General features: G+C 44.4%; 1 protein-coding gene across 4 annotated transcripts in view; it reads right to left on the reverse strand.

Annotated features, from left to right (window-relative positions):
• The window catches only part of MTUS2 (microtubule associated scaffold protein 2), a 371,881-nt gene that overhangs the window by 243,842 nt on the left and 115,540 nt on the right, over window positions 1–12,499 (reverse strand). For 3 of the 4 annotated variants that reach the window (XM_043477534.1, XM_043477531.1, XM_043477533.1), the window contains 2 exons: window positions 4,976–7,430; window positions 548–788 (listed from right to left, as the gene is read on the reverse strand). In XM_043477534.1, coding sequence (XP_043333469.1) covers window positions 548–788; window positions 4,976–7,186 — 2,452 coding nt within the window. In that variant the 5' untranslated portion in view covers window positions 7,187–7,430. Of the gene's footprint in view, window positions 1–547; window positions 789–4,975; window positions 7,458–12,499 lie in introns of those variants that run through there. The other variant, XM_043477532.1, reaches the window with a different exon arrangement.

Raw genomic sequence — 12,499 nt, forward strand, 5'->3', positions numbered from 1 at the left:
ATTTTTAGGTGCACTGAGAAACAACAACAAAAAAAAAACACCTCAAAACTCACTTTACTGCGTGAAGCAAATACTAGAACTGAACCCACAGCATCTCCAAGGTGTGCCTGTATCTGTTTGTGCAAATTAAGCTGTGTCGAAACACAGTTGCACCCATGCATGCACATACTGTCTCTGGCTACTTTCATGCTAAGTACTTACAACACAGATCATTATGGCCCAGAGAGCCTAAAATATTTATTAATACTATGTAGCCCTTTACAGAAACAATTTTTTGAACCCTGGTCCATAAGATATATCAGGGAAGGGAGAAACTAAAAGCTGTAAAGTGGTGATTACAAGGGCCGTCATTTTACGGGTGATGCAGAGGAAGACAGTGGTAGATAGAGGAGTCTTGACAAGTGTCCATATCTACAATCAAACAGAAGAATGGGGAAAGGCCCTTCTAAAGAAGGAAAGGCATTCCTACTTTAGACAACTACCCTCATTTTATTCGCTCACTATTTTAAAGCACAGCAGGAAAAGCAGTCCCTGCTGCATTGGTTACCTGCAGGGTCGGAACTGTAGAGACTGGCAGCTGTGGCTATGGTTCCCGGTGGGTGGATGGCGCCCGCTGAAGACCTCTGACTCGCAATCAGGATCCTGCTCTTGGCAGACGGTAAACGTGACATCGCACCCAATCCCAGCTGGGGCTTAAGGAGCATGGCCGATCGATAGAAAGTTGGGGGAACTTCGTAATGAGCATAGGGAGGAGAACAAAATTCTTCTTTTCCAGGGCGTTCTGCAACCTAGGATAAATGACCAGAAGCTCAATCAGAAAACCACACATCACAGGGTGAGCACTGAACCTCGTCCTATGACCAAGGCTCCAACAACGACCACTCTGGCATCACTGAGCTGTTCCATCACCCATCACTTACCTTCTCTGGGCCCAGGGTCTTCATCTCTAAGTTGACCGCAACGGGATGATCCCTTCGGTCTATGCTGGTTCTAATACTCTATGAATCTACACTCCACTGGGAGAAACAAGAACTCCCTCCACAAGATTTTAAAATTTTATCGTTATGAAATCATTGGAATTTGTGCAAGTAGTAGTCAATCTATAAATAATGTCAATGATGCAAGGCAAGAATTTAGCAAATGTTCATGGAATTATGAAAGTTTCATTATTCCTAAGGAGAAAAGCACAGTTTTTCTGGTGACCTTGTCTTACAATAGGTTGATGAACTTTATCAATTTAGGTTAAGTCTTTATTAGGCTACTTAGGAAATAAACTATGCATTGTTAATGAGGGAGGAAAGGTTATTTAATGGAAGAATAGAGAAGTTAATGGAAAGATGTGTTTTCAGGCCTCTATATTCTGTTGATATAATTAAAAATGAGAGACTGAATTACCTCTGATTGTCTTCCCTAGTATGGTGGTGCCTCCAGGAATGTTTGAGCAAGTTTCGCTAGAATGGAAGTTTTGGGGCAGAGTCTTGTTGACTGTTGAATTCATAGCACCTAGAACAATGTCTAGCACAGAGCTGAAATCAACAAACATCTATTAAATTAAGGAATCATGTTTCATTCTTTCCTGAATCCAATAACATAACATCATGTTATCATGTTACTATTTCCTGTGGTTAACAGTTTGGATTAGAACACAATGGATGGCTACCTTACATATATGCAATCATATGGCTACTTTTTATACACGCAATTCTGTACTCACAAAGCCTGTTCATAGTATCAGTGTTTCCTCATGCTAGAAATGAAGAACATAAGTCACCGAAAAATAATCTTACTTCCTTTATGAAAAGACATACGTGTTAATTAAGTATACTCTAAATCACAATACATTTTACAAGTCAAACCCCTATCTATTCAGGAATCACAGGCATTTAACAACATTCTTTAATAGGGGCTATAAAGCTGTGATCCAGGCTGTTGAAGAGATAAACCCTTAATTTAATATTCTTTTAATGTTGAAATAGATAAAAGTTCTCTTTAAATTGATATTATTGAAACAAAAGATGAGGCCTTTAAAGTTTTATCATAATCACATTGTAAAATATGTATGATTGCTATAGTCGATAGATGGAACTCAGGCTCCAGCAAATTATATTCCTATGAAAGAATATTCTACATCTGCTCTCTGATAAAATTTTTACTATTTCTACTTACTCTCTCACTATCAATCTTTGGCATTTCAATTATACTCATCTTCCCTCTATTTTTAAATTTTAGTGTCTAAATGTTTGGTGTCATTGCTCATGTCTTTCAGCAGGTGCTCTCATGAAGACATTATTATTTCTAACCTACATCTGTTGGGTTTTTCAGATTGCAATGTCTTATCTCAGTAATTATTCCATTTTTTCAAACTGGATAGGTTTCATGGGTTAAAATTCATCATGCCATCATTCAAAAACGACCTTAACGATTATAGGAACTTCGGTGCCTATCATTTTGTTGGGTAACTTGTCTCTGGTAAGATAACAAGAAGTATTCCTTAGATGCCTAATCTGTGCATTTTTAATAAAACAAGAGCGTCTACAAAAAAGCTTCACACTCTTTTCTTTCATCTTTATTGACAAAACACAGCAGGTGTCACTGCACAGTCATAGACACAGAGAGATTAACCTCAAATGGAGATTTTTTCCCCCTCCTTCTCCAATGCAGTACTTTTAGAGAAATAATTTAAAAGCAAACTAAAGAATCCTTGTGATTTCAAATTTCTAAAATCATTTCAGGCACACAAGCAAACAGGTTCTTACTGTAGCCTGAAGAAAGGGTCTGGGCCCTAGATTCTCTGATTATGGCAGAAAACGGTCCTCGGACAGAGGGGCTGGTGCCCAGCGGCACTTCTGTCCCCGTGCTAATGGGGTCTCTCCCAACCCCTCAGAGCTACTGAAGCTTCATAAACACTCAAGCCAATTCCTGAAGACTTGGGATGGCTTCCACAGGGTTAAGACTACAGAATATCTGTGGGTGGGTGGGGCGGGGAGAGCAGGGAGGAATATACATCTAATATAGAAATTACTCTATATTTTATGGATGGAGCAGAAGCAACAAAGATAGAAAATATACACAAGAAACGATAAGGCGGGTCAGAGAGAAAGAACAGTAAAAGGATTCTTGTCTTCATCTCCAAATACAGTTTTTCTCACAGATGTGTTTCTCAGAGAAAAATGTGGGGTATCGTTTTGGGGGGAGAAGGTGGCACACAATTACTTTATTTGAAGAACTAAATGAAGCGTGCTCAGTCATGTCCAACTCTTTGCCACCCCATGGACTGCAGCCCACAAGGGTCCTCTGTCCTTGGAGTTTTCCTGGCAAGAATACTGGAGTGGGTAGCCATTTCCTTCTCTAGGAGATCTTTCTAACCCAGGGATCAAATCCTAGTCTCCTGCATCTCCTGCAGCGGCAGGCGGATTCTTCACCACGGCGCCACCTACACTTCCTTAAATGAAAAACGTAATGAAGTGGTATTTTGAACAGAGAACTACAGAATGTGAAGGAGAGAGTCTTTCAGGTATCTGAGAGAAGAATATTCTGAGCAGAGGGAAGTGCAAAGGCCCTGAGGCAGCAGAGGGAGCGGTAACGAAGGAGAGGCGGTCAGGAAAGGAAGAAGCCAGACGGAGGGCATCCTAACAGCTGAGCCATCCTACCAGCTCCGGCCCGCGTCCACAGCGGCCTGGGCAGACCTGGAGAATGTCAGGGAGAACACTGACCTGGTCTCACTTTCCTCTCAATTGCTCGCTGGCTGTCATGAGGTTTGAGTCCAGAGAAAACCTGCTCTCTGAGCTCTGGGAGAATGACTGGCCCCAGCCCCGTGGTACTGAGAGGGGAGGCAGAGTGAGGACCCGGGTGGCCAGCTCAGCGCTGCCCTTGTTTTGTGACTTTAGATGAGGAACTCAAAGCTCTCCAAATCTGCTTCCTCATCTGGACAATGATGAGAGCACCACAATCCCGCCCTCCAAGAGAATCACAGCAAGGATTAGCAAAGATGAGCAAAGATGAAAATGTGATGCTATGAGGTCCAGTGCATAGCAGGCACTCAAATAATGCTAGCTGTAATTACTGTTTTGACTTAAAACAGAGCCCATGTCTAACATGTTACTTTCTACTCACTGTACTGTATACAAACACGAAAGTCTCCCATAGGGAAATATTCTCCTTCAGAGGTTCAAGTCTGAGCAATTTGAACAATATGGGGTTTCTTCCCCCACTACTTTATAGAATTGTGCTCACTTATCAGCAAGGAGACCAAACTAGTCAATCCTAAAGGAAATCACTGACTCAGTGAATGAGTTTGGACAAACTCCAGGACACAGTGAAGGAGAGAGAGGACTGGCATGCTGCAGTCCCTGGGGTCGCAAAGAATCGGACATGACTAAGCGACTGAACAACAACAAAGGAAATCAACACTGAATATTCATTGGAAGGACTGATGCTGAAGCTAAAACTCCAATACTTTGGCCACCTGATGAAAAGAGCCAACTCATTGGAAAAGACCCTGATGCTAGGAAAGACTGAAGGCAGGAGGAGAAGAGGGCGACAGAGGATGAGATGGTTGGATGGCATCGCCAACTCAATGAACATGAGTTTGAGCAAACTCCAGGAGATGGTGACGGACAAGGAAACCCTGGTGTGCTGCAGGCCATGGGGTTGCAGTCGGACACGACTGAGTGACTGAACAACAACAAGAACAATTTCAATATGGAAGCCAATTTAAATGCTTTTCTAACTTTTATGTACTATGTCAGGCAGAATTTAAAAGAATCCCTTTAGAAGTTAGATCCATCTCATTCTGATCATCAAACTCTTCCATTGGAAACCATTCATTTGCCTGCAATCTGCTCTAGTTCACAACACCCCTTTCTGTACAAATGCATCCATCAGCGTCTAATTTGCTAAGAGAGGACACTCTGCTTTCACGATTCATTGAAAATACCTCACGAACTTTAGAATGTTCACAATGACATTCTCTTACCTCCTGCAAAAACTTCTCACTCATTGGACTGAAGGGATGTCCTGGGGGCTTGATCCCCGATACCACTAGTCCAGAGCTGAACACCCGGGGCCTCTGTAGGTCCGGCTTGAACTTCTCGTAGAGGCCAGCAGCCGGCTTCAGGTCACCACCTGCCGCCTTGTCCTCTTTGGGGAGAGCCACGCTGCACGCGGGCGGAGCATAAGGGAGCCCCACGGGAACCAGCGACGCGTCCACCTGGCCGAGGGCCTGCGGGCTCCTCCGGATGTAGGTGATGATCTTGGGCCTCACGTGCTTGGGCTTGGGCATCACAACGGGCCTGGGGTCCGCCTGCTCTTCCCTCTTTTCAACTGGAGGGCCCACCGTCCCCTCCAGTGAGGCGGGTGTGTCCTCTGGACGGGGGAGACGCCCAGGGCAGGCGTTCTTGGCAGGCACTTTGGGGGAGGTGTGTGACAACCCGGTGCTATCAGGGGGAGGCAGGGCGGCCGGGGGGGACCCCACATCTACACTCGACGCGCCCAAGTCCTGAAAGCGGCTGCTGGGTGGCGGGGGCTGGCGGGCCACATTCACAGTTGTCTCTGGGTAGAGGGACGCGGGGACACCAAGAAGGACATCTGCCCTCGCTGGGGAGGGGCTTTCAGTCTTCACTGCAGGTTCTAGATGGTTCCTGGTCTCTGCAACAGATAGAGAGACCTCTTGGCCTTCCTCGGCTTCTGAGCGGCTGCTTGGAGGGGCAGGGGGCTTAGGGACCCCAGTTTCTCTCTCTCCAATGGAGGAATCTGAGTCAAAAACCATAGTGTTGACATTGTTCCCATCTCTCAGGACACCTCTCTCATCACTGGCACCAGAGGGCCTGCTGTCAGTCGAATCTCCAGGAACAAAAGCTATGTGACCATCCCCTGGTGACATGCCATTGGGCACCGTTTCATCCAGCTTCCGAGCTGTGCTTGGCAAACTTCTGGCCGTGGGTTGCTGATCTGCAGCTCGTGAGGAACCGGGGCTCGGTTTGGGGGTGGTTCGGAGAGACCCGTCCTCACCTCCCTTCTCCGGCTCACCTCTGTCTCTTCCCGTGCCCGGGGGGTGGGGAACACCATGTGCCAGGCTGCTCAACCCAGCAGCCGAGGCTCCTGGCTGCGTCTCCCCAGCTGGCTCCTTTCTCCCAAGAGGTGACATGCCATGCCCCTGATGACACCCCAGGTCCCCCACCTGGGTGGACTTGGGCTCCTGCATGGCCCCGGGCTGGACAGGTTTCAGCTCTGTCTTGGGCTCCACCTTCCCCGGACCTGCTTGTGCTTCTGGCCTCCTTGGGACATCCTTCGAGGCTGGAGAGCAATCAAGAGCGCATTCTGGATGGGCAGAAGGTACTGTGCTCTGGGCGCTGACCTTGGGTACCCGTCCCCTCTCTGGCTGGGTCTCTAAGGGGACAGTCTCCATGGTAACTGAGGTAGATGGTTTAGGATGACGTGCGCCTTTTCCCTCTGAGGTCCCGTCCACCGGAGGACAAGGCGGCCCTGGAGAAGGGGCTGTCCCCGTCTTCGGCGGCCCCTCCCCTCCACCGGGCACCGGATGCGGGGCTTCTGGGGACCCCAGCCCTGTGGATTGTGGAAGCGGCCAGGCCAGGCCCCCAGCCCACTCCTTTGTGAGCACCTCCACTGCTGCAGCAGAACTGCTAGCTCTTTCCAAAGAATGCCTCCTCAGCTCCTCGTTGTCAAGGGTCTTGGCCGACTTATCCTTGGGGACAGGCCGGGGGACATCAGCCTCCCGCTTAGCCAGAACTTCCAGGCTGGACTCCCCCATCATGACAGTCCTCCGACTCGGCAGACCTGGCCCCTGGAGACCCCGAAGGGCCTGGGGGTGGTCTGCGCCTCTCTCCATCTCGGGCTCTTCATTCCGCTCTCTCTGAGCCATCGGAGAGAATTTAAAATCCTTCAGACCGGTGGGGCCGGCCTGAGATGGCTTCGCAAAGCCCTGAAGTGGGTGAAACTCCTTCGGGACACGGGGACTACTCTCTGGTCCCCTCGAATTTGCATTTCCAACTTCCTCTGGCAGAGCACACGTGGCAGGCTCATCAGAAGAGGAGCCAACTTCCAACATGATGGGGTTGGCATTGGCATCTCCCAGACTCAGGACTCGGTCGTTATTATTTTTTGCTCCGTTTCTGCTGTCCCGTAACTCACTGTAACATGACTTCTTAGGAGCCACCGGAACACTCATTTTCCAGCCGTCAGTAAGGGCTGCCTGCCATGCAGTCCTCCTTAATGGAAAGGGATCTCCTTCAAGCTGCTCCCTGGAGAAGAGGAAATTCTCAAGCTGCTCGTTGCCCCTTGACAGCGTCACCGGGGCGATCCTGCTTTCATCATGTTCAGAGCAGTTTTAAAACCAAGCATTGTCTTCACACACAGAAGGATGACTTATCTGTTAGGTTCCAGCTGAATGAGAGCCAATTAGTCCATGAGGCCTAGAGAGAAATAAAAAGAAAAGTACACTAGATTGACAGGTAGAAAATCTCGGTAAACACAGATTTATTCATCACTTTCCTACCATTACTTCATTCACTCAATCAAGATACTATTTCTCCAAAACATTTCTGATAGGGGCTCCTGCTAGCCAAATACAGGAGAACGTAACACCGAAATGATCAATGTTAGAAATGGATTATAAATACACATTAAACCTTAAGTGCATATTTTAAAAATCCACAAGTTCATACTGATACTGATTAAAAAGGGCGGAGGAGAAAGGAAGGTTCTTCTTCACAGAAGAATACCAACTGATACAAGAAAAATTAGACAATTAGAAAAATCACCACTTTGTATTCACCAGAGTAATAATTATCTTGGATGAGGGACACCAATGGTTGCTAAAATCACCGAGTGTAAAACTGTTGGGAAACAGGATATTTACACAATCTTAGAGCACCATCCTCCAGATTGCTTTATTTCTTACAAAGGAAAACTTCAACTGTACAACGGAGAAACCTGGTGGACATCATCAAATTTAACATAGCAGTATAGAAAGCAATACCACATGCTCCCAGTGTTAGGTCATTCTCAGGCCTCACATCCCCCACGAGAGTATTCTTGCTATAAATGTTCTTTTCCTTTCATTTGCTTGCATCTACACACAGCATGTACTTTTTCCATTAATGAGATCATTTCCTGTAAGCTAAATTTTTGTCAGTCATTTTCTTCATTTGTCCCTTCTCCCTACTCCCCACCACAGGATACAGTAACATCCTGGCCTAGGTCTTTCCACTCTTTTTCCCCATGTTCATAGAATCCTATCCAAACACACACACCTATGATTAACATACACACTAAATCAAGATAGATAACCAACAAGGGCCAACTGTACAACACAGGGAACACTGCTCAATATTCTATAACTGCTATATGAGAAAAGAATCAGATAAGAATCAGAAAAGAACAGATATACGCATGTGTATAACTGAATTGCTTTGCTGTACACTTGAAATGAACACAATACTGTAAATTAACTATACCCAATGAAATTTTTAAATAAAAAATAGAATAAAATAAGACAAACACGCACACCTGGGCACAGGCGTACACCTTCCCCTCCCTGCCGTGCTGCACTTCCGTTCTGTCCACTTTGCACTCACGTCCTTATCCTCCCGCTCCTTAGGTCAGGCTGGTCCCGAGAAGGCCAGTGGTACCCCCAGGTCCAGCCTCAAGCCTAACCAGGGTGCTGACACTCTGATCCCAGCATCAGTTTCCTGACACAGAGGGGAGTCTCAGTACATCCATATTTCTTTCTTTATTCGGTTTTTAAGGTGTTTTCCTTGTGCCTCTGGCACAAATACAAAAAGCATGTAGGTAAATCAATAAGACAGCAGTTTAAAAGAGCTTCATGCTCTCTGGGTCGGGAAAGTCACAGAGAGCAAGAATTCCACAAATGTGAGCCAACCCACAAAGTAAGCGTCTCTAATTCTCTGAGGGCAGAATCATAAGCATGAAACCAACAGCCCTCTTGAGTTTGAACTGAGGAGGCTGGCAGGAGGAAATCAGTAAATTCTTCTCGGCAGTGACAACCGAAACCAGAGTATCAGACGCTGTAGTCCACAATGTGATTGCTAGAGAGTGACAAGTGACCAGTCCTTTCTAAAATCCAACACGGACTCAGCATCAGGCTCACTGACACGTCTGGTAAGCACTGCACCCTCTTCCCTGGCAACAAATAAAACTGTCTTTGTCCATCATTAACCATCAGGCATGTCTCTGGCTCTCCTGACTCTCCCTGGCTCTCAATCTCTGCTGATGGCTTGACCAACTCATCTAGAGCCTTTTCAGTTGAGTGCATATATGTTCCTGCATCATTAAGCAGATGGATAGGATCCAGGTCCTCATATACAATCTCTTTATCCATCTTGCACTTCAGTTTCCTGTTACCATGTTTGTTCTGTCTAGTACAGCAAGGAAGGCATGCCTGGATACAGAAGACCTCAGCAGACCCTCCATCTCTGTGCCTTCCACTAATGTGACCATACCACTATCTGAATGACGGGCGAAGGCCAAATTTCCCAGCTTGACATTCAAGGTCTGATGAGCACTGGGCCCAGGTATGCTTCCAGGCTTTAATCCCCTTTACTTTTCTACTTGAAATGTGCCTGCCAGTAAAACTGGCCTCCATATTCCATAGCTTCCTGCTTCCTAGGTGGTGTCGTGGTAAAGAATCCATCTGCCAATGTAATAGCCGTGGGTTCAATCCCAGGGTTGGGACGATCCCCCTGGAGAAGAAAATGGCAACCCACTCCAGTATACTTGCCTAGAATATTCCATGGACAGAGGAGTCTGGTGGGTTATAGTCCATCGGGTCGCAAAGGGTTGGACAGAGCTGAGCGACTGAGCATGAGCACCCCATAGCTCCACCCTTTGAGCTCAAAAGGCCACCTCTTTCATTAGGTCTTTCCTGATTTCTCCTCTCTCCCCTTTCCCAAAAAAAGGTGAAGAAGGAGCTTGATATTACTTCTCCACATCCTGAATCCCTAGATCTTTCCTTCAGGCACTATCATGCTATATTTTTAAAATTATATTTATGTACATCTTCTGTTATTGGGCTTCCCAAGTGGCACTAGTGGTAAAGAACCCACCCACCAATGAAGGAGATGTGAGAGATTTGGGTTCAATTCCTAGCTTGAGAAGATCCCCTGGAGAAGGGCATGACAACCCACTCCAGTACGCTTGCCTGGAGAATCCCATGGACAGAGGAGCCTGGCAGGCTACAGTCCATGGGGTCACAAACAGTCAGACACAACTGAGTGACTTAGCACACACATCTTCTTTTATTATACTTAGATGAGCCTTTTTCTACAGTTACAGTTTCATTATAGCTATGTATGTTTTATTTTCTTTATTAAACTACAAGCTCACCAGGTTGTAGGTTAAAAGCTCAGATACCTCTCTATTCCCTACAGTGTCTGGGACAGCATTTCTGTACATAGTTGGCACTTGGGATTATCCCCTCCCAACTTGAGCTCAAAATGATGAATCACTTTCAATACAGCATGGGTCCTAATTATTTTTTTTTCAGACTTTTAAGATGAAGATTACAAAGCCCACCTTCCCAACTGGTTAACTAGTAAGGCACCCTCTTCCCTTCCCTCTAGGAGGGCTATTCCAGAATACTCAAGGCCTTTCCTAGTGGTTCAGATGGTAAAGAATCTGCCTACAATGCAGACACCCAGATTCGATCTCTAGGTCAGGAAGATCCCCTGGAGAAGGAAACGGCAACCCACTTCGGTATTCTTGTCTGCAGAATTCTAAAGACAGAGAAGCCTGGTGGGCTATGGTCCATGGCATCGCGAAGAGTCAGACGTGACTGAGCAACTAACACTATATGGAAAAACACATTCTGATCATCATGCTTGATTTATATTTGTCATACTTATTTTAAATAGAAGATTTAAAAACTAAAGAAAGTTTGAGGGACTTTTATGTTATTAAATGGAAACATGGGTTTTAAGAGATATGAAAAATACTGTTTTTTCCTCCTGAACTGCCAAGTCTGCCAGGGAATGCTTTATCAGTTGTGAATTTTCACATAAATATTCAAGGGCTGTGCCTTTGAATATAAATGCAATTCCATCTGACTCAATAAAACTTAGTCACCAAAGAAGCTCCAGCTAAAATTCCTACCATGCAACAAATTATCTTTCAGAAAAACTTAAGAATACAGAAAAATATAAAGGCTGTAAACTCAAAATGTAACAGTAAATACAATAATGATGCAAAAAAGTAAAAATCCCAACTTCCAAAGTTTGACGTTTTTACTGAGCATCTATCGAGGTCTATAATTTAATAGGATAGTTTTATGTGAAGTGACTTGCAAGCATTCACATACAAGTTAATGTATTTAGCTATTTTAGAGAGTCTTGTGGTAATCACTCATCTGTGCTTTCTGCAATGGCAATTATTTAGGAATAGCCAGGTTCTTGGTCCTATTTCATAATGCTGTCTATGTTTATTCTCAACAGGTATAGGTAGTTTAAAACTCGATGTACTGCTGATTGAATAAACTTTACAAATTCAGTTTCATTGCTTGGTTAAAAGTTGAATCACTGGTTGGTAGATGGTAACTCTTATGTTCCAGGACACTGCAGCTATCCGTGGTGCTGAATTCTGTGAAAGCATGCTAAATTATGTAAAACTAGAACCACTCTCTGCAGCTGGCTTTACTCTCCTTATATATGTCCATAATATGAGTACCACATCACATTTTATTCTAAAACATAATCAGAACTATGTTCAGAAAAATATCCCTTTTCTTCTTAGCTAGCAGAGGCTATTTTATTTTTATTTTACCTTGAGTAAAAAGAGTGAAGAATGCAATTCACAAATTGCTCTATTTTATAAAGGGCCAGGAAAAGAGATAACTTGGCTTTCCAAAGGCTAGACCAATCTTACATTTCATCAAAATATTAAATGAATTGATATTTTAGGTCTCCCCAGTAAAAATGTTGCATGTTTCTCCAAAAGAAGCCTCCTTCACATTTGACAATAGAAAGCATTTGTTTTCCATGTTAAAAAAACATCCTTACTTCCAGGACAGAGTATCACCTAGAATATACAGGGTATTCATTTTTGCCTATTATGTGTAATATTTATTTTGTTTTTGTCTTGAATGATTTTTCCTAAAATTCAAATACTTACATTGCCCATTATTTTTTAAAATGGAACTTCATTGTGTAAAAAAATAAAAAATATACCAAAGTCCCCTACTCCCACCATAAGAAACAGAGATTAATGTGTAGAACCCCAGATTTTTTTTTTAACACTCAGGGAACCAGCTTTTTAACTCCAGGTGTATACTTTGCATATCATGGACACCTCTCCACATAAATACATGTAATAAAAACTTTATTATTTTTAATGGTCACTTTTACCATAATTTCCCTGCCAATCTCCCACTGTCAGACTTCAGGTTGTTTTCAGCTTTTGTCTTTTAAAATAGTTCTTCACATAAAATTGCTGAATGTATATCTTTATGCCCCCCTTACTTCCTTACAAT

This window comes from Cervus canadensis, chromosome 9, assembly GCF_019320065.1.
Source record: "Cervus canadensis isolate Bull #8, Minnesota chromosome 9, ASM1932006v1, whole genome shotgun sequence".
Lineage (NCBI taxonomy): Eukaryota > Metazoa > Chordata > Mammalia > Artiodactyla > Cervidae > Cervus > Cervus canadensis.